General features: G+C 49.4%; 1 protein-coding gene across 3 annotated transcripts in view; it reads left to right on the top strand.

Annotated features, from left to right (window-relative positions):
- Nucleotides 1–22,099, top strand: part of MYO1C (myosin IC) — a 40,958-nt gene that overhangs the window by 7,612 nt on the left and 11,247 nt on the right. For 2 of the 3 annotated variants that reach the window (XM_074263840.1, XM_074263842.1), the window contains exons 2-18: nucleotides 11,844–12,002; nucleotides 12,123–12,238; nucleotides 12,542–12,740; nucleotides 12,891–12,971; nucleotides 13,397–13,576; nucleotides 13,719–13,817; nucleotides 14,024–14,137; nucleotides 14,215–14,286; nucleotides 14,907–15,026; nucleotides 15,223–15,305; nucleotides 15,931–16,036; nucleotides 16,229–16,309; nucleotides 16,674–16,765; nucleotides 20,523–20,617; nucleotides 20,762–20,808; nucleotides 21,311–21,391; nucleotides 21,648–21,753. In XM_074263840.1, coding sequence (XP_074119941.1) covers nucleotides 11,844–12,002; nucleotides 12,123–12,238; nucleotides 12,542–12,740; nucleotides 12,891–12,971; nucleotides 13,397–13,576; nucleotides 13,719–13,817; nucleotides 14,024–14,137; nucleotides 14,215–14,286; nucleotides 14,907–15,026; nucleotides 15,223–15,305; nucleotides 15,931–16,036; nucleotides 16,229–16,309; nucleotides 16,674–16,765; nucleotides 20,523–20,617; nucleotides 20,762–20,808; nucleotides 21,311–21,391; nucleotides 21,648–21,753 — 1,831 coding nt within the window. Of the gene's footprint in view, nucleotides 1–6,420; nucleotides 6,558–11,843; nucleotides 12,003–12,122; nucleotides 12,239–12,541; nucleotides 12,741–12,890; nucleotides 12,972–13,396; nucleotides 13,577–13,718; nucleotides 13,818–14,023; nucleotides 14,138–14,214; nucleotides 14,287–14,906; nucleotides 15,027–15,222; nucleotides 15,306–15,930; nucleotides 16,037–16,228; nucleotides 16,310–16,673; nucleotides 16,766–20,522; nucleotides 20,618–20,761; nucleotides 20,809–21,310; nucleotides 21,392–21,647; nucleotides 21,754–22,099 lie in introns of those variants that run through there. The other variant, XM_074263841.1, reaches the window with a different exon arrangement.

Raw genomic sequence — 22,099 nt, 5'->3', positions numbered from 1 at the left:
CTGATGCTGAGTGAGAGTGAGGAGGTAAGAATGACTCCCAGGCTGTGAATCAGAGTGACTCAAAGGATAATGATGATGGTATTGCCCTCGACAGAAATAGGGAAGTTGGGAAGAGGGATGGATTGGAGGAGAAAGATAATAATGAGTTCTTTTTTGGTCATGTTGAGTCCTTTGGGATTTCCCAGTGGAGCAGTGCAGAAGGCCGTGGGTAACAAGGAAGGCAAGTGCAGAAGAGAGGTGAGGACTGATTATGTGGATTTGGGATGATAATTGAACCTGTGACAACTGATGAGATCACCCAGAGAAAAAGTGTAAAGAGAGGGCCCAGGGCAAAGACCTACAGTGCTCCCCAAAAGAGGGAGGGATGTGTGCTGATCCGGCCAGAAAGACTGAGGAGAAATCCAGAGAGACCAAAAAACTGAGGGTGGAGAGAATAGCTGAAGGGAAGGAGGGCTCAGCAATACAAAATGCTGCTTGGGAAGATCAAGAAGGCTGAGGCTGAGAAAAGGCCACTGCATTTAGCAGTTAAGAAATCTTTGTAAAGCAGTTTCATTCAGTGGTGTGGTTGAAAGCCACATTGAGCTTACCAGGGTTTGGGAAGTGAGTGTGATGTGAGTAAGTAGAGGCAACAAGGGCAGATAAGAGCTTTTTCTAGGAGCCTGATGGCAAAAGGGAGAAGGACAGTAGCTTGAAGGAATAACAGGTCTTTAAGGTTATGTCAGCAAGGCAGGAATCTTCAATGGAAGATAACTAAAGAGACCAGCTGCTGAAGGAAAAGGAATGGGATGGGATCAGGGGACAAGAAGAAGAATAAATGCTTGTTGACTAGTCTAATGATCTTGAGATCAAACGGCAACTGGAAAGAGTCCTGGATCCCAATGAGGAGAGACACAGACTCAAGTCCCTGTAACAGACAATCCACGAAACCCCAGTGAGCCCTAGATTCCTTCTTTGAAAAATTCCTTCTACTACCTGTAGAATCTGCCTCTCAGGGTTGCTGTATGATGTTGAAGCTTTATGAAAAAGAGGTACTGGGGCATCTGGGTGGCTCAGTGGATAGAGCACCAGCCCTGAAGTCAGGAGGATCTGAGTTCACATCTGGTCTCAGACACTTCATGTGTGACCCTGGGCAAGTCATTTAACCCCAATCGCCTCAGGGGGGAAAAAGAGCTACTTCTTCATCAGAAACAGGAGCAAAGGAGATGGGAATGAGGAATGATCGAGAGAAGATGTGATGTGAAGAAGTGGGGAGAAGGAGGGGCTTATAATCAAGTAACAAGTATACTAATTGTGTCACTAGGAATAAATCACTTCACTTCTGGATCTCAGTTTCTTCATCTGTAAAATGAGGATAATTACAATATATAATAAAAATATAATTGTCAATAAAATACATAAGGTATAATATATATACATATATATATGAGTGTGTGTGTATATATATATATATATATATATATATACATATATATATATATATATATATATATACATATGTATATATAAGTTGATTCTCACAGCAACCCTGTGAGCTGTTATTATTATCATCCTCATTTCACAGATGACCCAGAAGTGGAGAAATAAGTATTATAAAGTATTATATACTTGTTAAGTATTGTCTATCCTTAACAGAGAGGCAGTGTGTCATAGTGAATAGAGAACCAGGAAGTCTTAAGTTCTAGTACTGTTCCTAACATAAGTTCCAGGAGCCAGGAAATGACTTAATCTCTCACTGCCTCAGGGAACTCTACATCTATGTATTTTGTGAAATCTTAGGTCCTGATCAAGATAATAGAGATCAGCTGTTGTCACCTGTACCTTCTGTGCTGAGGTTTGAAATAGTATCTCATTTGAGGAAGCAGTTCAGCCACAAAGTAGATAAAGCCCTGGACCTGGTGTAGGGGAGACCAGAATTCAAGTCTGTCCTCTGATAATTATCTGGTGTATGACCCTGGGCAAGTCATTTAACTGTTGTCTATCTCAATTGGAATAATAGCTTCTACTTCAGGAGGGTGTGAGGATCAAATAAAGTGCTTTGGAAACCAGAAAGCTCCATGTAAATGCTAGTTATTATAATAATTATGTTATCAGCTTCTTCATCATCCTTATGGCAACTTTGAGATGCAGATACAACAGGTAGTATTATCTCCATTTTCCAAAGAAGGAATCTGGGACTCACCAGGGCTCTCTGGCTTGTCTGTCGCAGGAAATCGGAATCGAGTCCCAGATGCTATTTGAGGAGCTGGGGGTGCAGAGGCAAAGATGAAGTGGTCCCCATTCTGTAAAATAAAACCACCTGATCCACAAATACAAAGTAATTTTGGGGACCCTAGTAGCTTTTTTGGGGGGAACGGTGGTAATCTGGGAAGGTCCCAGATAGAAAGTGGCCCTTAAATTGAGCTTTGAAGGAAGGTAGGGACTCTGAGAAGGATGTTAAGAGGAAGCACATTCCAGGCATGGTGACCCACCCTTCCATGGAGAGATGATTGCTTCTGGTGGGGAGCAGCAGATAGGCCAGGGGGCCTGGACTGTCTGCAAAGCCTGGAAAAGGGAACAAGATGTAAGGAATCTGCAAAAGTCACTTGTGGCTGGCTGGGAAAGACCCTGCATGTGAAATGGAAGAGTCCAGCTCTCCCCCCACTTACTTCCACCACCACCCCCATCCTGTTTGATAGAGAAAGAAACCAAAGCCTGGAGTGGAGGGAGCGAGTTTGCCAGATTCAAGCAGGCAGAAAATAGAAAAGCTGGGATTCGAGTTTTCAGCTCCACTCTGATGAGTGGAGTTCATCGGAGCTCCAGGGGACCAGAAGCTGGATGACCCAGTGATCAGGTAGCTTGTAGAAAGAATTCCTGATCCTATTTGTCCTTCTCCCTAAGCAAAAGACTTGAATGCCCTTTTTGGAAAATAAATCTGGTCATAAAAGACCTGGATTCAAATAATAACATCCACTTCTTTAGCACTCTACAGGATCAGCTCGATTCAATTAAGCAAGCATTAATTACACACCAAAGTGCAAGGTACTGTGTTAGATGCTGGGAATACAAAGGCAAAAAAGAAAACAGAAAAACACTCTCTGACCTCAGAGTGCTAAAAGGTATTATTATCTTTATTTTACAGATAAAAAATCTGAGGCTCATAAAGGTTAATTGACTTCCCCATCATTTAGCTCATGTTATGGAGGTGGGGCTTGAATGTAGTTCTTCCTCTGCGGCCAGCACTCTGCCCTCTTGCTCTCTTTGTAACTCATTTCTTGCTTTGGCCCTGATCGGTAAAATTAGAATAGGAGTGGATGTCCTCCTCTGGGCTTTCAGAGCAGCATCAAATGCAAAGGCTTTCTCTTTCCCTTCAGTCGCTGGGCCACCTTCCCCCCTAAATCTGATACTGAGATGTTGTTCTATACTTAATGTATGTACGGGATCCACCCTCACTTCTATCTTGCAAATGTAAGCAAGCTGAGCTTAAGAGTTTGACTTTTACAAATCGGGCCTTGCATATAGTAGGCGCTTAATAGCTGCTCGGTAATTGATGGGATGACTCCAACTAGAAACCGGCCTTCTACAAGACTTCCCCCAGGTTTTTCCCACAGTCCTCCACTCTCTCCTTCCCAGGGAACCCCTGCACCCCCTGTTGTCAGAGCTGCCAGCCAAAGGCGACTTCAGGAAGCGAGGGTTGGCACGGGTGCCAGGAGGCCGTGTGGCAGCGAGGTCGGGACACAACACCCACCGAAGCAGCCTTCCGCCCGAGCTTCAGCATATCCTACTTGCCACCTGGGCTCCTGCACGCCTGGGAGTCACCCTTTTCACCCACCTGGGGGCCGGACGTGATTATTTGGGGGTCGGGGAAGTTCCCGAAAATTCCCATGAAATCTCCCTTGTGGCCCCTGGGGGCGCACGGCCTGGGTATGGGTCCCGGCAGATGGGTTGGGGTGGGAATCCCGAGAATGTGTGCCATCCCACTCCACGCCCGGCTTCCCTCTGTAGGAATCCCCTCCCTCAGCCCCGCACCCCTCCCCCGAGCGCGGCGTGACGTCCCCGCCTCCCCCTCGGATTCCCCTCATTCCTTGCTCCTGACGCGGGCGTTGGGGCCGGCCTGGCTGCGAAGGTTGGGAGGAGTGGGAGTGGGAAGGGGGAGGGGGCGAGACGGGACTGTTCAGGCCGGGTCTGGGGGGGCTCCTTCCTCCACTCTCGGATGCACACCCCTGTTAGTCCGGTCCTCCAGGCTTCCGTTGCCTTCTGAACCGCGGCCGGCGCCTGGCTCCTCTCCCCACCCTGGTACCCCGAGAAGAAGCTCCACCCACGAAGGCGGCGAGAGCGGGGTGGTCTCAGGGGGCGGAGCCTGATTTCCCTAGGGGGCGTGGCCTCGAGGCTGGGGTTTAGATTGGGGGAAGGGAAGGGAAGGGGTTCGGGCTCTTTCCCTCGGGCTTTTGCGCAGGAAAGGGCAAAGTCTCCGCCCCCTCCTAAAGGTCTTTGCTGACTTCCTCTGACTCCCCTTCTCTCCAGTCAGCCACCACGTGGCTCCTGGGCTCCGTAATTAACTAGTTTGCTGCCACAGTTTGGTGCAATTGCTTTAAGAGGGCAGAGGGTCGGTGATTCCCGGCAGCCCCCAGCCGCGCTGCCCTCTCTGTTAGGGGAGACTCCCGCTCCACAGCTGCCCTTGTGGGGATCCGCCCCCGCCCAGGCAGCCAATCTGGTGGGGGGAGGGGGGACATGTGCGCTGCTCGGGTCCGGCCCCCAGGGATGCATGAATGTCCGCGGACCCGGCGTGCTGTGGGTAGGAACGAACGCTGAACTGGGAGCGGAACCGAGTTCAAATCCTGCTCCTTGCTTACCTGTGACCTTGAACGACTGATTGCCCATCGAACCCCATGTATAAAATGGTGGGTTCGGGCCACATGACCTCCTTTCGCCCAGAATTCTGTCCTTTTCTCTGAGCTGAAGTGTCTGGGAGGATTCATTCCCCTTCTGACCATTCCTCCCTCCCCCTCCCTGGTCCCTGCTCAGCCCCGCCCATCCCCCAGCTGCGCTTTCCCTTCCCGTGTTAGCTGTACGTGTGTGGAGCGGGGTGGGGGAAGTTGTCCCCCTGTCCCAGCTGTCAACCTATTTCTGCCCTGCGGGAAGTTAGCTCATAGCTGGGTGGGAGGGGCTGCCTACCTGGTCCCCTTCTCCCGCCCGTGGTTCTGTAGCTAAGGAGCTTCTCCTAAGGGGAGCCCCGCGGCTGTTGTTCTCACCACCCCAATCCCCCGAGAGCCCCTAGTTGTCCCAGGGCTGGGGAGGAGGAGCTGAAAATCCCAGCGGCGCCCGGAGCCTTTCGCGGCCCCGAGCTGGCGGCTGGGATCGTTGTGACTTTGAAGGGCTCCCTGGAAGTGAGAATAAGGGCTGCGGGACTGAGGGAGCTCGAGGTCTGGGGCCTGAGTCCGGGCCTCCTGTTTAGCTCCGAAGGAGGGAAATGTGGGTAGCTGTGGACTTAAAACGGGAAGTGGAAGAGGGAAGACATCAGTTATTCTCGAGAGCGAAGGGAGCTTCGGAGGTTTAGAACCGAGTAGACCAAAGGAAAGAGGGGGAGAGAGAATGTGTTGAGCCAATTCCATTTTACAAATGAGGAAACAGGATCTGAGAGAAGTGACTGGTCCAAGGTCACGCCGCTAGACCACACTTGGGGCTGGCTGCCTTTCTCTGGCCTCCTGCCAGATCTTGGGTCGAAACTCGGAGTTTTTTGATCAGTGGGATTCTAAATGCTGGGGAGTGAGCCTCCTCCGGAATTCTCTCCCCCCTCCCGCCCCAATGCGAGTTTAAGGGTGCCTGGCATCTGGCTGGAGGCGGGAGTGTCGGGGGAGAGGGTCATTCTCCCAAAGCGCGTCCCGCCCCCAGCTCCGGCCGCTCCGGGCCCTATTTGGACATTTCTATTTTTAGCTTTTTCTCGGAACTCGACGGCGGGGAAAGGGGATGTCCAGAGGGAAATTCTGCCTTTCATTATTTGAGGACCGGTAGCCAAAGTCCTAGAGCGACCCACTTCGAACCCTCTCTGAAATATAGCGGTCTAGACTAGGGTCCGGAAGTGAATTCCTGGTTCGCGTAGACTCGGCCGCCTCCCTGGTTCCGGCTGGAATAGTGTGGAGCTCGCCCCACCCTGGAATCTACGGCTCTCCTGGAAAACCTGACTCAGGCGGAGCCCCCGCCCGGGGGAGGGGCCGAGAAAAAGGGGAGGGGGCTGGGAGCTCCGCCTCCAGGGGTCTGGCATTAGGGAGCCCCTCCGGAGGGGAGGTGGAGAGGCTTGCGGTTCCTAGTGTCCCCCAAGCTCCTCCTCGTATCCGGGGTTCGGAGGCGTAGGCCTCCGGAGCCCCTCTCTGACCCCCCAGTCTCGTGGCTCCCTGCCTCTCGGCGGGCGGGGGAGGGGGCAGTGGGCGGTCCCGCCCCTCCCTAGCTGACACCGCCCGCCTGCCCTCCCTCCCTCCCCTCCCGCCAGTGCCCGACACCTCCGTGGAGCCGAGTGGGTGCTTGCGTGCGGGAGGCGGCCCAGGCGGACGGCCTAGGGGGTCAGGATGCGGTACCGAGCATCGGTGAGCGGGCCGGGGGAGGGGCCGAGGAGGGGGTCCGGGGAGCTTCCCTCCCCGTCCCCATCGCCAACCCCCGCCCCAGCTCCGGAGCTTGGGCAGGAAGCGGGCGGGGCCCAGGAATTTCGGGTGGAAAAATGTCCCGGAAAGTTGTAGGGAGAGGATGGGGGTGGGGAGGACGCCCTGGTCCCGGAACGCTTGCGCCTCTTGGGAGCCCCCGCCCCGACTTTTGCTGGGGGCAGTACTAGGAGCCCGCACGGTCCCCGTGCCGTCTGACGGCGGGGGGCTACAACCTTCGCCGTAGGCCGGACTGGGGAGCGCTGCCCACTTGGGCTGCTTGTCTGAAGGGACGTTGCTCGTTCCTCAGCACGGGGGAGCAGGAATCTAAAACTTGTCAGCTGCTCCCAGGTCCAGATGTGTCCCCTGTCCAGATGTGCACGACTTCCCCATTAGGTCAGAGGTCACTGCTTTTAGGAGCTGGGCGGAAGCAGCTTATATATCCTCAGACCCTTCTCTAAACCTCTCCCCAAATCTAGCCCGGCGGACCGGGGAGAAGCCTCTCTCCCCCACCCCCCCAAATGGAGAAGGTCCAGGCCTCTTCCCGCTCATTCCTGCCTCACTTCGCTCCCCCTTTCCCTCCTCTTCTACTCCTTAGCCCATGCATTTTGCGCTGGAAACCACCTTCCCATTTTTTAGCAGTTCGGTAGCCTCATTTGTCAGCCCAGACACTCGGGTCCAATGATTTTTCCAAGTTACACTGGCAGTGAGTGGCAGTTAGAATTTGAACGCAAGATCTCAGCCTCCAAACCTGGTGCTCTGGGGCCCTGCACCTCCCCTGCTCCCTGTGAGTCCTTCTAGACCTGCTTTAGGGGGGTAAAGGAATAAAAGAACCCAGTGGCACATCTCGCTTGGCCCCTTGGGGCTTCCTGCTGGCCCCTCAGGACTTGGGGATGGGTTGGGAGGCAGCTGTTCACGCTGACGAAATAGCCCCCAGGGCTCTTCCCGGGCACCTGTAGCCTTTGTGGGGGCGGTTCAGCCTGGGCAGGGAAAGCTTGTTGAGTCAGACTTTGCCCTTCTCGGGGAGCCCCTCAGGGAAGAGAGATTCCCTGGGAAGGGCAGCCTGGGCTGGGCGGCTGGCTGGGCACATACAGATTTGGGGAGAGAAGGTGAAAGCTCTAAAGACTTTTCCTCCAGTTGTATCTACTTCCCAGACCACTATGTCCATCTTGTCTGTATATATTCTGTATTTAACTATAGTCTCCTTCTTCTGGATTCTGACTGCCCCAAATTATCTGATATTCACTTTGTATGTAGTTTGGATGTAATTCTCTACATATATATTTTCCTGGTATTTCCAGGGCCTTGATACAGGGATATCTGGGTAAATATGATCGATGGCCCCCTTCATAAAAACCCCACACAATCTGGAGAACAGTGTTTTAGTTTTGCCTTTGTTTCCCCTGCCTAGTTTTCAGATCCCTGACTTATCCAAAATGCTTAATAAGAGGTAGGAGCTGGACTTTTATCTTCCTCATCCCTGAGCATGGAGCTGAAGTTTCCTGGCTAGGGAGAGGCTCTGAGGCTGGTCCTCAGGAATGCTTGGGGGAAGGCTAGAGAGAGGGAGTTGCCTCCCTGTTTGGAGGCTTTTTCCTTACTGTGCTGTTCCTCCATCCTGAATACCTGTCTAAAGTGGCTCTTATGTCTGCTGAAGTCCATTGGAGGGATGGGAGAGAACTTTGGGGAGGGAAAAGAATTAGTGTTGTTCTGCCTGTCCCCTCCGAATGGATCCGGGAATCTGGATGGGGCAAGATGCAAAGAGACAGATTGAGGTTTGGTTTGGAGAGGGAAGAAACTTCCTAACAGCTGCCCAAAAGAATGGACTCCTTGGAGGTCTTCAGAGACAACCCTTTTCTAGCATATGGGGGTGATTCTAAGTCAGGCACTGAGGGGACTAAATGGTCTCTGAAATCCTTTTGGATTCCACGGCATTTACAAAGTGCTTACTGTCTGCAGGGGAGTGCAGTGCATGCTGGAGGAGCAAAGATCCCAGCCAGAGCTCACATTTTGATAGCATATGGGAAGTGACAGAGTGTCCAGAGCAGTCCTGTACAGTAGGCTAACCGCTGAACTTGTAGGCACGGAGCGGACTCTGCCGCTTCTTACCTGCGTGACCCAGAACGGCGGCGAGAGCTCTGAATGGCGCGTCAGAGGACCTAGTTTTGAACCCTGTGTCTGCTCTTGGTCATTCTGTCTTGGGCAAGTAGCTCGTCCTCCCTGAGCCTCAGTTCCCTTCTCTGTCAAGCGAAAGATTTGGATTGTGCTCATTCCTGTCATGTGAGGAGATCATGGTGATTGTAATCATTGACATTTCTATATCGTTTTGTGGTTTGTAAAGACCTTTACATGCATTATCTCATCTGAGGATCACCACCCTGTGAGGTGGGTGCTATCCCTAGAGCTATGTATCCCTGTTTTGCAGATGAAGAAATTGAGACACAGTTAGCCCGGGAAGAAACTTGAGAGTCCATTAAAGCCTTATTTTACCGAGGAGACAACTTTCTTGTTCAAGGTCCCCCAGATTGTAAATAGCAGAGCCAGGATTCTATTGCCTTCAAGTCCAGAGCTCTGCCCAGTGTGCCAAGCTTCCTCTGACACGTTAGTCTTGTGCCTTCCTCTTAGCAAATGTCGCGCTCAGGGTACGACCCGAGAATTCTCCTGATTCCAAATCTGTCTTGTCTGTCCGTCACAGTACCCCATGCTGCTTCAATACAGCTTTCCATCTGCTGGGAGGAGGGTGAAATGGGTAAACAATTAACTAATACAGACTGGAAAATAGTTCCACTCACAAGAGGTCCAAGATGTCCAAGAGTTTGGAGCTGGGAAGGTTTCATTTCTGATTGGCTACAGGAGGCAATGGTCGAGTGGAGCCCCCCAAAAGATGCTGATAAGAGATAGAAGACAGGGAAGACCATGTTTGGTGTGAGGATTACTGTGGGAGAAGGTAGGAGAGGGAGCAGCCCAGTCTGACTGAAGTGGAATGTCCCTAGTAGACAGTTCTGTGATGTAGCGCCAGCTGTTCCCTCATACCTGGAAAATTCCAACAAGCTTTCTCTCTCCACTCCAGCCCATCCAAGGGAGGATTCAAACTCAGGACTTCCTGACTCCAAATCCTTCTGTCTTTGCGCCATATTGTTTCATGTTTGTCTTTATAAGCCTAGAGCTAGGAGGCAGCAGTGTCAGAGAAAAAGAGAGAGAGCGGCTTTGCTGCCAGAAAAATGATCTCAAATGATACCCCTACCCGGTACTCTGTGACCCTGGCTGTGTTATGTAACCTCTCGGCATTCTGGATACCTTTATCATATGAGAGATTGCAGGGGTGATCTTTCCTCTTCTGAGGGTTATGATATCATCACTAGAATTCCATCTTCTGCAGGAAGCCTTTATCAGCCCCTTTTCATTCAGTGCCTTCCCTCTGTTAATTACTTCCTATCCTGGACAGAGCTTGCTTTGTCTGTCTGTCTATGGAAAAGATGCCATGCAAAAACAAATATATATATATATATATATATATATATATATATATATATATATATATATATATATATATATATATATATATATATATATATGTATGTATGTATGTATGCATTTGTCTTTGCATGGCATCTTTTCCATTAGATTGGAAGCCCCTTGAGGTCAGGGGCTTTTGCCTCTTTTTGCATCCCCAGTGCTTAGCCCAGTGCCTGGCACATAATAGATATTTAATAAATATGACTGATTGGTCACAAGTGCAATCCTTAGCCCTGTCACCCATGATACCAAAGTGATTTCCTTGAATTTCAAGTCTGACCACCTCAGTCTCCTTCACAGTAAAAACCCCAGCAGTTTCTTGTTCCCTCTACAGGGAACTCTTCCGTTTGGCATTTCAGGCTCTTAACAACTCAATTCCAGATTACCTTTGCAGCCTGATTCAACATTACCACCCTTCACAAACTTATCCGTGTAGCTAAATGTCATTCTTTTTTTTTTTTTAATTAAAACTTTTTGTTTTCAAAATATATACTTGGATAATTTTCAATATTCGCCCGTACAAAATCTTGTTCTAATTTTTTTCCTCCCTTCCCCCCATCCTCTCCCCTAGATGGCAAGTAATCTAATATATGTTAATCATGTGCTATTCTTCTATATATACTAACTGTCATTTTCGCTGTTACTCACAGCACATCTCCCTGCCTTTGTACGGGCTCTCCCGTATCTGGACTGCATTCTCCCCTTGACTACCATGAGGCTCTGGGGCAGGTGGGTTGTGTAGAAGCTGGGGAGTGCTAAACCTGGAATCAGGAAGGCTTGAGTTCAAATCCTGTCTCAGATGTTGAGTAGCTATGTCTTAACCTTTATGTCTTAGTTTCCTGATCTGTAAAATGGGGATGATAAATATTACCTACCTACCGAGACTTGTGAGAATCAAATGTGTGTGTGTATACAATTATGAACATACATACATACATATATACAAGCATATTGCCCATCGATGTATACTACTATACTATGCAAACCTTAAAGGATGAGCTATTAGAATCCCAAGTTTCTTTCAGAGTTCGTGTCAAGGGTCTCTTGACATGACGACCTTTTGGGCTGCCCCCACTTGCTAGTGCCTTCCTGTCAAATTATATTTATTTTGCATAGAATCATATGCATGCTTGTTGTCTCCTCTGACAGGGTGTAAATTGCGTGGATTAGAGACTTTCTCACTTTTGTCTTGTATCCCCAGCACTTAGCACAGTGTCCAGCACTTAGTAATGTTTAATAAATGACTGTTGAATAATTGATGGCCAAGGGGGAGTAAGACTGTCGATGGCTTTGAACTCCAGGCTTGAGTCTCTATTTTGTTCGATGAGCACTGGGGAGCCACTGAAGGTTCTTGGTTCAAAAAGTGTGTGTGTGTGTGTGTGTGTGTGTGTGTGTGTGTGTGTGTGTGTGTGTGTGTTTATCTTGACAACAGATAGATTGGAGAGGCTGAAGAGAGTCAGAGGGAGCGAGCATCTGTTAAGATCCCAGTTGAGATTCTGAGGGCTGGTGACACTGGGGAGGAGGAGACCCAGCACAGGCTGAATCAGGACCTTTCTTTCCTGCAAGCTCAATGGATCATGGCATTTCCTCTCATACAATGACCTTTGTGTCCCAGCCTTCCAATCTTCCTCTACCTTTTGTGCTTCGTAGATGACACCTGGTCTTCCCCTGGCCTTTGTCACTGGAGGCAGCTCTGATAGACCTCTCCCCCTTCTTCCCCAGGCCTTGGGAAGTGACGGAGTCCGGATCACCAGCATGGAGAGCGCCCTGACCGCGAGGGACCGGGTTGGGGTCCAGGACTTTGTGCTGTTGGAGAATTTCACTAGTGAAGCTGCGTTCATCGAGAACCTGAGACGGCGCTTCCGGGAAAACCTCATCTATGTGAGACCCCAGGAAGTGGGAGGGGGCTGAGGGGGGAAAGCACTTGGGGACCGGGGCCAGCGAAACTACAGGAATGTCTGGGAGAAATTTCCTCTTCTTGTCCCATCCCCTGTTCTGCAGACTTATATTGGGCCTGTGCTGGTCTCCGTCAACCCTTATCGGGACCTCCAGATCTACAGCCGGCAGCACATGGAACGTTACCGGGGTGTCAGCTTCTATGAGGTCCCCCCCCACCTGTGAGTGACCTCTCTGGTTTTGACCAGTGTGACCTTTCCTGAGTCCTGACCTCTTGATTCCTTAGACCTGGAACCCCCAACCTCTTCACCTCCCTTATGACCCCTTCCTTGGTGACTATCAGTGAGTAACTTCCTGACCTGTGATTCCCCGGCCATCTGCCCATGAACCCCACCCATGAATCACACCTGCCCCCGTGGGACCCCCCCTTCCCTCACATTTGCTCCCCCTGTATCCCCCAGTCTGACCCTCCCCCCAGTGTTTACCCCATCCCCACCCCCAGTCTGACCCCCACACCCCTTTAGGTTTGCTGTGGCTGACACGGTGTACCGGGCCCTGCGGACTGAAAGAAGGGATCAGGCCGTGTTGATATCTGGGGAGAGCGGGGCAGGGAAGACTGAGGCCACCAAGAGGTTGCTGCAGTTCTACGCCGAGACCTGCCCAGCCAGTGAGCGAGGAGGAGCTGTGAGGGACAGATTGCTCCAGAGCAATCCTGTGCTGGAGGTAGGAAGGACTCCAGGGGCAGCAGCAAAGTCGGGGGAGGGAAGGGGAAGAGGAACGGGAGCCGTGCTCTCGGGGGCCACAGAAGGGGTCATCGATCTCCTCTAGAGGGACACTCTTCCTCCAAAGATCCTCCCCTCTCTCCCATGCCAGGCCTTTGGAAACGCCAAGACCCTCCGGAATGACAACTCCAGCCGGTTTGGCAAATACATGGATGTCCAGTTTGACTTCAAGGTGTGTGACTCGGGCTGGGGGTGACCAACAGGGGGAGGCCCTGGGAGTCGAGGGGGAAGAGCGGGAGGCTCTCCTGGGGGTCTCTTGCCACGTAGTGATAAAGTGACCCACGTGGAACTCGCTCGCTGCCTTTTCTTGGTACCCCTAAACTGGAAGCTTTTTGAGGGCAGCCACTCCTGTGACTCAGTTTTGCTTAAGTAGAATAGATTCAGTGGATGATTGAGGGAACCTCAGTTCTTCCCTCTCCTGTTCCTCATCTCCCCCAACTTCCTCTGGGGCTTTCTTGCTCTCCTCCTTCCAATGAGGGTCCGTGCCTCATACAATGAGGGGCCTCCCAGATCCCTTTGGCTCAAAATCCCTGATCCTAAGTCCACATTATCGTCTGCTTCTGGAACTAACCACGTCTTTCCTCCCCTGCTCCTCAGGGGGCCCCTGTAGGTGGGCACATCCTCAGTTACCTCCTGGAGAAATCCCGAGTCGTTCACCAAAATCACGGGGAGAGAAACTTCCATATCTTCTATCAGCTGCTGGAAGGAGGGGAGGAAGAGACTCTTCGAAGGCTGGGCCTGGAGAGGAATCCCCAGAGCTACTTGTACCTGGTGAAGGTGAAATGGGGACAGAAGAACAGGGCCGTGGGTGGGGCTAAGAGATGGCCAAAGTTCTCCTCTGTTCTGTGGGTGCCCGAACCAAGAAGTTTGGGCATTTAGCAGAGGCTCATCCCACCCTCCGCTCCCCCCCCCCCCGCAGGGTCAGTGCGCCAAGGTCACATCCATCAATGACAAGAGTGACTGGAAAGTGGTCAGGAAAGCTCTTTCTGTCATCGACTTCAATGAAGATGACATTGAGGTGAGAGGGCTGGGTGAAATGTGCCCTTCCCCCCCAAACTTGCTCTTTGCCAGAGAATTTGCCCATGACCTCCCTTGCCCCTGGTTTCCTCCTCCTCCCCTTTCCCCTTCTTTTCCTCTCTCCTCTTCCCAATGGCCCTTGCCCCTGACTGTCGTGGAGCCCTCAGCTATCCCGTTTCCCCTAATGAGAACCCTTCCTCTCCCCAGGACCTGCTGAGCATCGTGGCCAGCGTGCTGCATCTGGGCAACATCCATTTTGCTGCTGACGAGCAGAGCAATGCCCAGGTGACCACAGAGAACCAGGTCAAGTACCTGACCCGGGTAAGTGAACGACCCATTGTCCTGAAGGGAGGGGAGACCTGCTTTGCTCAGTCCGTAACCCTGTTTCCTGTTGGCAGCTGCTGCAGGTGGATGGTTCAATGCTGAAGGAAGCCCTGACCCATAGGAAGATCATTGCCAAGGGTGAGGAGGTGAGAGCAGGAAAAAAACCTTTTATGCTTTGGTTGATGGACAACCCTTTCTTTGAGCACCCATTTGCCCCTGGTGCCAGAGGGATGTCTAGGCTCTTCACTGTTCACTCTTCACAAACATGACTGTCTTACCCAATTCTCCTAGAGATCCTGTAACATACACAGGGTACAAATGACTCATTATCCCATCTGACAGGAGAGGTCAACTGAGTCAGGGTCACCAAAGCTGGGGCGGGAGCCCGGTCTAAGGGATCCTTCAGCTTGACTGAGTTTTGCTTTCTAAATGCTCTATCGAAGAGCAGGAGCAGCTTAGTTGTGGCTGTGACTTTATGGATGTCCCACCATTTTGGGGAAGCATAGAAGGCAGTGCTTCCCCATCTAAGCCCAGTCCTTTCTGTAGCCAACTGAGCAGAATGGGGGATGGAAGAGACTTTTAGGAAAGTCACTTTCTCTCTTATTGTCCTAATTCAAAAATTAAAATCTGAGAGAGTCCTTCACTGAGAACTCCTTCCCCAAAGAAATAGAACTGTTAAAGAAAGAACGAACGAACAAAGGTGGGGGGAGAGATGAGACAGGTGGAAGAGCGCATCTTTACCTATCATTCACTTGTTCTTGAACAGCTCCTGAGCCCCCTGAACCTGGAGCAGGCTGCATATGCCCGGGATGCCCTGGCAAAGGCCATCTACAGCCGTACCTTCTCCTGGCTGGTTAACAAGATCAATAGGTCACTGGCTTTCAAGGTAAGGCTGGTTCTGGGGCCTCCTATCTCCCACCTACCCATGCCCTGCCAAGGAGTACCATGACCTTTCCACCATCCCCCCAGTCCATCAGGCAGAATGGGATTCGGCTGCTGAGAAGTGCCAGGGGGCTGCTTTATGACAGATGCTTTGCTCTGAGTGGGCAGTGAATGAGTGAGTGACCTTGGTTCCACTTTAGGACCCAGAATTCCCCAGCTGGAGAGGAACCACGGTTCTGGGACTGGTAGATATCTACGGCTTTGAGGTTTTCCAGCACAACAGGTTAGTGTCATTGTAACCCACCCTTTATTTTTGTCTTTTTCTCTTCTCTCCAACTTTGACCATCTTTCTGTATTCTTCTTTTCCCTTCCCTTTTGTCCCCACCCCTCGTTTTTATTCCCTCCCCCTTTTCCTTTCCCTTTCTTCTTCTTCATCTTCTCCTTCCCCTTCCCCTCCCCTTTCCTTCACTATTCCTTTTTCATTTTCTTCCCTTCTTCTCTCTTGTGATCCATCTTTTCTTATTTCTCCCACAGACTCCCTATTTTCTCTAAGTCCCTCCAATATTTTCCCTGAACCTGTCCCCCAGCATCTCCTAATGATTGCTCTTAAGGTGTCACCCCCAGAATTTCCCCTTGGTTCTTCCATGGTTCTACAACATCCCCATTTAATCACTCAGCATGAACTTTTCAGTATCTTTCACTGGTTGCTCTTGCGATCTCCCAGCATGCCTCATTGGTCTCGCCAATATCCTTCCACTAGTCTTTCTCCCCCAGCATATCCCATTGGTCACTCTTAGAGACCCCCAGCACCTCCCATTTGTCCCTTTCATAGTCTCCTTATTGATTACTTTTGGGGTCTTCTTACATCACCCATCAATCCCTCTTGGGGATTTTTTCTGTCTCTCTAGCTTTGAGCAATTCTGCATTAATTACTGTAACGAGAAGCTGCAACAGCTCTTCATCGAACTCACCCTCAAGTCAGAACAGGAGGAATACGAAGCAGAGGGTATTGCTGTGAGTAGGAAGCCTCTTGTGGTTGACCATTGGTACTTCAGTGTCCCAACTTGCTGCCCGGGCTGGTCCCTGGGCTCTCAGGTCTCTCTCTACTGGGTGGGCAGCGTGACCGTGAACATGTTCGAGTGTCTGTCTGTGTTGCCAGTCCCCGAGGAGGGAATGCACTCACTCCATGTGTTTCTTTGATCGCAGTGGGAGCCGGTGCCGTATCTCAACAACAAGATCATTTGTGACTTGGTGGAGGAAAAGTTCAAAGGCATCATCTCCATCCTGGTAAGGCCCTGACCTACGTCAGCCCTCTCTCTTTTCTCCCATTGTTCCCATTGCTATCCATGGTGGGAGCAGCGGGCGCTGGCTGGGACTGAGCCCAGGGCAGGGAGGAATGTATCAGGGGCCTGGAGAAGGGACCAAGGCAGAAGGAGGTGGGACTCTTGGGTCTGAAAGGGGCTTTCTTTGGCCTTTCCTCCCTCTCCTATATATCCTCCCAGTAGAATCCCCTTGTCCCCTGCCTTCTGCAAGGCTCCACCCTTCTATTCCCCTTCCTCACATTCCCCTGTAGCTCCCCTGTGTACTGTCTGTACCACTCACACCCCTGCCCTCTGTGCCCTTAACCAAAGCTCTCCCTTTCCTCCCCTAGGATGAGGAGTGTCTTCGCCCTGGGGACGCCACGGATCTGACATTTCTGGAAAAGCTTGAGGATACGGTGAAGCACCATCCACACTTCGTGACGTGAGTTTATCCCTTCCACTGCCAAACACTGTCAAGCCCCTTGGCTTGGCCTTCCCAGTGGGCCACCCTGGGCTCTCTTCCCTTCCAAACCCCATTTCCTCTCATCCCCTCACCAGGATTTCTGGACAAGAACAATGAGCTCCTATGAGCTTGGTGATTGTACCAGATAAGCCGCCCATTCACCTCCAAATGCTGCCCTCAGATCTGGAGCACCCCTGAGCACTGTTACACCTGAGCTAGGCCAGCTTCCCATTTTACAGATGAGGAAACTGAGTCTGGAGTTGGAAAATGACCCCAGACTGGGAGTCAGGAGGCCAATTTTAGACTCACCACTAACTCATCCTTGAATGACCTTTGGTGGCTGACATTCACTAGCTGTAAAATGAGTATTTATGCTCCTTCCCCTGTTGTGAAATGGAGAGAAGTAAGTGAGATACTGGCTTTAAAAGTTTTAATTAAAGCCAAGAAACATGTGACTGCAATAATGACAAAAAGGAAAAATTGTCATGAGCAAACTCTGTCCCAGAGAAGGGGAGGAAAGATACTTCTCGCTACTCAGAAGTGGGAGCCTTCACGTGCAGAATGTGGCAAGTGCCGCCGCACCCTTTTGCTTTACACTTTTTCTTTTCTTTTCTTCTTCTTCTTTTTTTTATAAAACTTTTTATTTTCAAAACATATACATGGATAATTTTTCAGCATTGACCCTTGCGTAGCCTTATGTTTCAGATTTTCTCCTCCTTTCCTCCTCCTAGATGGGAAGCAATCCAATATATGTTAGACATGTTAAAATATATGTAATGCTTTTTCTTATATACAAAGGAGGCTTCAGTGGCAGCTAGGATACCTTGCTAGATTAGGAAGTGATAAAAGCAAAAGATATCATTGAAACTTAAAAAAATAAGTAAAGCTAACAAGCCTTCTACAGATGCCTTATTTCCAAAGCAAGGAGGAGGATGTACTCACCAGGCCAGGCCGGGTTAGGGGAGGTGAGAGAACAGGACAAACAGAAGCAGTAATAACGGAAAAGCTCTCATGCTGGCTTGGAATCCAAAGAGCTATTTGAATTTAAAATGTAGAAAGTCAAAAGGGTTTTAAAACATCAACAAAAAAATCATTTCCCAAGAGAACTGCAAGTTTTTGTTTCCTATTTATGTAAAAAGTTAATGGGCTGTTGTCCACTCTCTCTTCTCCTGAGAAGATGTGCTCTGATTTGCTCCTAAATCGCTTCCTCCTTCAAATATAGCTCCTCTGCTCTCCCTAGATCCTCCTTCCAGTTCCCCCAGGACCTTCTTGGGTAACTCTCGGTGATTTGTTTAACGTCCCTTAGCCTCAGTTTATTTATCTGTAAAAATAAAAGGGGAGGGAGGGCAACAGAATCTGAAATAAAGAAAAAATGCACAGATGGAACCGTCATTAGCAATACTAATCGTGACTGTTTAAAGGAAAAAATTAGATGTACGAAGGGGAATTCTTAGCAGGAGAACTAACTCACTTCCCAAGTAATCTACTAAAGCCCTTAGCAAGTTACAATAAGAAGTAATAACTTCCTTGAGGTCACAGCAAGAGTTAGATTGTAATTCCTTTGAAGCCAAGAACAATCTTTTGCCTCTTTTTGTCCCCAGTACTTAGCGCCTGACACATAGTAGTAACATAGTAACCCATTAGTAAATACATAGTAACCGTTAATAAATGTCTCTTGATTGACTGAGAGGAGAGAGTTGAATCTGAGCATTTCCAAACTCTGTACTCTTATCCATTAAGCCAGTCTGTCTTAGTAAAAAAAAAAAAAAATGTGATTTGTCCAAGGTCAGAGGACATGTTAGTGACAGAGTCGGAATGAAATCAGGTCTGATTTCCAGCTGAGGGCCACGTTCCTCTTCGCTCTGGGCAAGTCACTCACTCCCCTCTCTGGGCCTCAGTGTCTCATCTGTAAAAATAAAGAGAGGGAGGCGATAGATGTGAAATAACAAAAATATGCACCGAATAAGCAGATCAGAGGAGACACGGCAGCACAGGGGGCATCATTACATCAACATGTACTTTTAAAAAGGCAAATTCTAAATGATCCAGCTTTTTTTTTTTTAAAGGATCATTTTGAATTTTGTTTGTTGCTCATTACTTTGAAAATAAAAATATCTAAGTTATTGTTATTACTACTAATAACTTTATCATTACTCTCTTCCTTAAAGAAAATAAACAAGACACCAGAGCATAAGCTTTTTCATAGATAAGGAATGAAAAGATCTTTATTTTATTTGATCTGAAATTTGTAGTTCTCTCAGATTTTTTTTTTTGAGTTAATAATTATCACTGATGTGATCACTACTAATCAATTCAACAAACATTTATTATGTACCTTCTCAGTGTCTGTGTTATGCTAAGTTCTAGGGATAGAAAGGTAATAATGAAGCAGACACAATAGCTGATATTCTGTTGGGAAAAGCAATGTGTATATGGAAAATTTAATATAAAAATATATACAAAGCAGGGGGCAGCTAGGTGGCACGGCAGATAGAGCACCAACTCTGAAGTCAGGAGGATCTGAGTTCAAATGTGACCTCAGATGCTTAATACTTCCTAGCTGTGTGACCCTGGGCAAGTCACTTAACCCTAATTGTCTCAGTATATATATATACACACACACACAAAGCAGTTTCTGATGGTGAACCTTAGTTTTAAATTAATTCATTTTATATTTTTATTAACAATAGAACAGGAACTGCAGAGAGCACTACAAAAAGTTACAATAGAAATAGGGAAATAGGTGTGGTAGTGACAGGGAGTAGAGTGGGGGCCAGGAATAGGGATTGTGGAATTACCTGGATGGTATCTGTGTTTCACAGATATATGGTACTACACAGATGGTATCAACTTCAGAGTAGCAGTGGTCGTTCCCCAAGCCAGAGGCAGAGATAGGACAGAGAAGGGAAGTAGGGAAGTAGACCTCAAGGCCCATAGTCCAGGCAGGGGTTACTGGAGCCTTGGGGATTTCCTGGTTCTGTCTGCCCTGGCTCTCCCACATAATTATTATCACGCTTAAATGAGAGCCCACAGAACCACCGTGTAATCCTTGCTTTCGGAAACAAGGGATCATCATTCATAGAAATAGAGCGGAAAGGAGCCTCAGAGGCCATCTGGCCTAATCCTTTTATTTTACAGAAAGGTAAACTCGGCTTAGAGATGAAATTACTTGTTTCCAACCCACACAGGAAACAAATTTGGGAAGTGAGACTAGTTCCTCCCTGTCTCTAAATTATATGCTCATTGCCCTCTAAGAGCTGGTCTCTTTGGACTCAGCTTTTTCCTCTCCGTTTTGAGATGTCCGTGTTTCATCTAGCCTTCTCTCCCCATGCAGATACATTTCCACTCTCAGAATCCCAGATTTCCTTTCAGAATCGGCTCAAGTCCCATATTCTACAGACTTTTCCCTGATCCTCCCCGATCCCAGCTGGTAGTAGCTTCCCCTTCAAAAATAGCCATGTATCTACCCTCGTACATTCACATGTGCATCTCCCCTAAATAGCAGGTAAACTCCTGGAAGGCAGAAGCTGTTGGCTTTTGTTCCAGCTTTGTATGGCCGGGCTTGGCCCATCAGAGATACTTAATAAATTTTTGTTGATTAACTGGCTGGGAACTTGGCCTTGGTGCCAAGGGCTAACTAGGGGCAATCTCATCTCCTTGGGAAACCCAGGCTCCGAATAGCAGAGCCATGGGCCGGCTTCACACAGCTGCCCTTTTCCCCCTTCCCTTCTCCTAGTCACAAGTTGGCTGACCAGCGGACAAGGAAATCCTTGGGTCGAGGTGAATTCCGTCTGTTGCACTACGCTGGGGAGGTGACCTACAGTGTGACAGGTACGTGAGTGGCTGGGGTCCAGAGGGCACAACCCTTCCCCCCTGACTCATCCCCTCTTCTTGGATTTCCCTTTGAAATTTGGCACTCGCTCCGACGTGACCTTCTTCCCTCCCAAACCCTGTTTCTTCTCTTCCTCTCACCAGGGTTTCTGGACAAGAACAATGACCTCCTGTTTCGTAATCTTAAGGAGGTAAGCGGGGCTGGCCCCTGGCAAGGGTAAACAGGTTGGCACTCTGGAGCTGGGGAAAACCAAAGAGAGAGCTTTTTATCTTTTCACATTGGGTGAAGGACAGCTTTTATTTCATTAAACAAAAATGCAGAGGACGGAAAGTAATGATTCATGGGAACTCTTAAGCAAACAGGGAAAGCACCTCTGTGCTCCCAGTACATAGCTCACTTCTTGAGGGGCCCCATTACTCTACCATTTCCCCAGAGTCCTTCTGACTCACTTGTGCCTTGAGCTCCCCTAAAAGGGGAATGAGCTGAGGTTGTTGTCAGATGACACCTTGACTTCCTACTGATACTGAGAGGGAAATCTTTTTCTTTTTTTTTCTTTTTTTCCCCCTCATTTCAGAATGGTTTGTTTTAGGGGGGAGGCAACTCTTTCTTTTTTTTCCTCCTGGAGCAGGAAGAAAATTCCCCATCTCCCACAGGGAATCTCCTTCTTCAATCTCTTCCCTTCCTTCCCACAGACCATGTGCAGCTCTGAAAACCCCATCCTGAGCCAGTGCTTTGACAGGAATGAACTCACGGACAAGAAAAGGCCAGAGACGGTGTGTGCCCTTCAGGGGGAGTGTGTGTCTCTGGGACTGTGCAGGGCTGGGGTCTTTCTCCCCTAGACTCAAAGGGATGTCCAACTATATCCTTTCCTCCCATCTCCCACCGTATTCCCCTCAGTGACTCCATCTCCCTCCCCGTCTCCAAACCCATAGCCTTTCCCTTTCCTTCTGACCTTTATGAATCTAGCTCTTAGTACTGAGCCTGGCACATAGTAGGTACTTCATAAATGCTTGCTCACTTGACTTGCAGGCGGCCACCCAGTTTAAGGCAAGTCTGTTCCAATTGGTTGAGATCCTCATGTCCAAAGAACCCGCCTATATTCGCTGTATCAAGCCCAATGATGCCAAACAGCCAGGTAAGAGGAGGCCCTCTTTTCCCATCTCCCTCCTGGGAGCACTCTCCACTCCCACTGTCTCATTTCTCTCTTGGGAAGATTGGGATTGCAAAATGCCAGAGCTGGAAAAGAGTCCACTTCTCTCTACCACCAAAAGGTTTAAGGAAGGACAGTTAGGGAGAAGCACTTCACCCAGCATCCCCAGTGCTTTCTTTCCACTGCTCTGGAGCTGAAGGCCATGGGCATCAATGCTTTCTTGCCAGCTGTTTGTTTTTTGGCTTCCTCTTCACCAAGGATACTTGCCCTGGACAAGCCCCAGAAGCCCTCACTTCCTAGATTGGGCCCTTCTCCAGCTGGAGAGTTGGTG

Source organism: Sminthopsis crassicaudata, chromosome 4 (genome assembly GCF_048593235.1).
Source record: "Sminthopsis crassicaudata isolate SCR6 chromosome 4, ASM4859323v1, whole genome shotgun sequence".
NCBI classification, from domain to species: domain Eukaryota; kingdom Metazoa; phylum Chordata; class Mammalia; order Dasyuromorphia; family Dasyuridae; genus Sminthopsis; species Sminthopsis crassicaudata.
The sequence above is the reverse complement of the archived record's forward strand: the minus strand, read 5'-3'. Positions and strand labels throughout refer to the sequence as shown.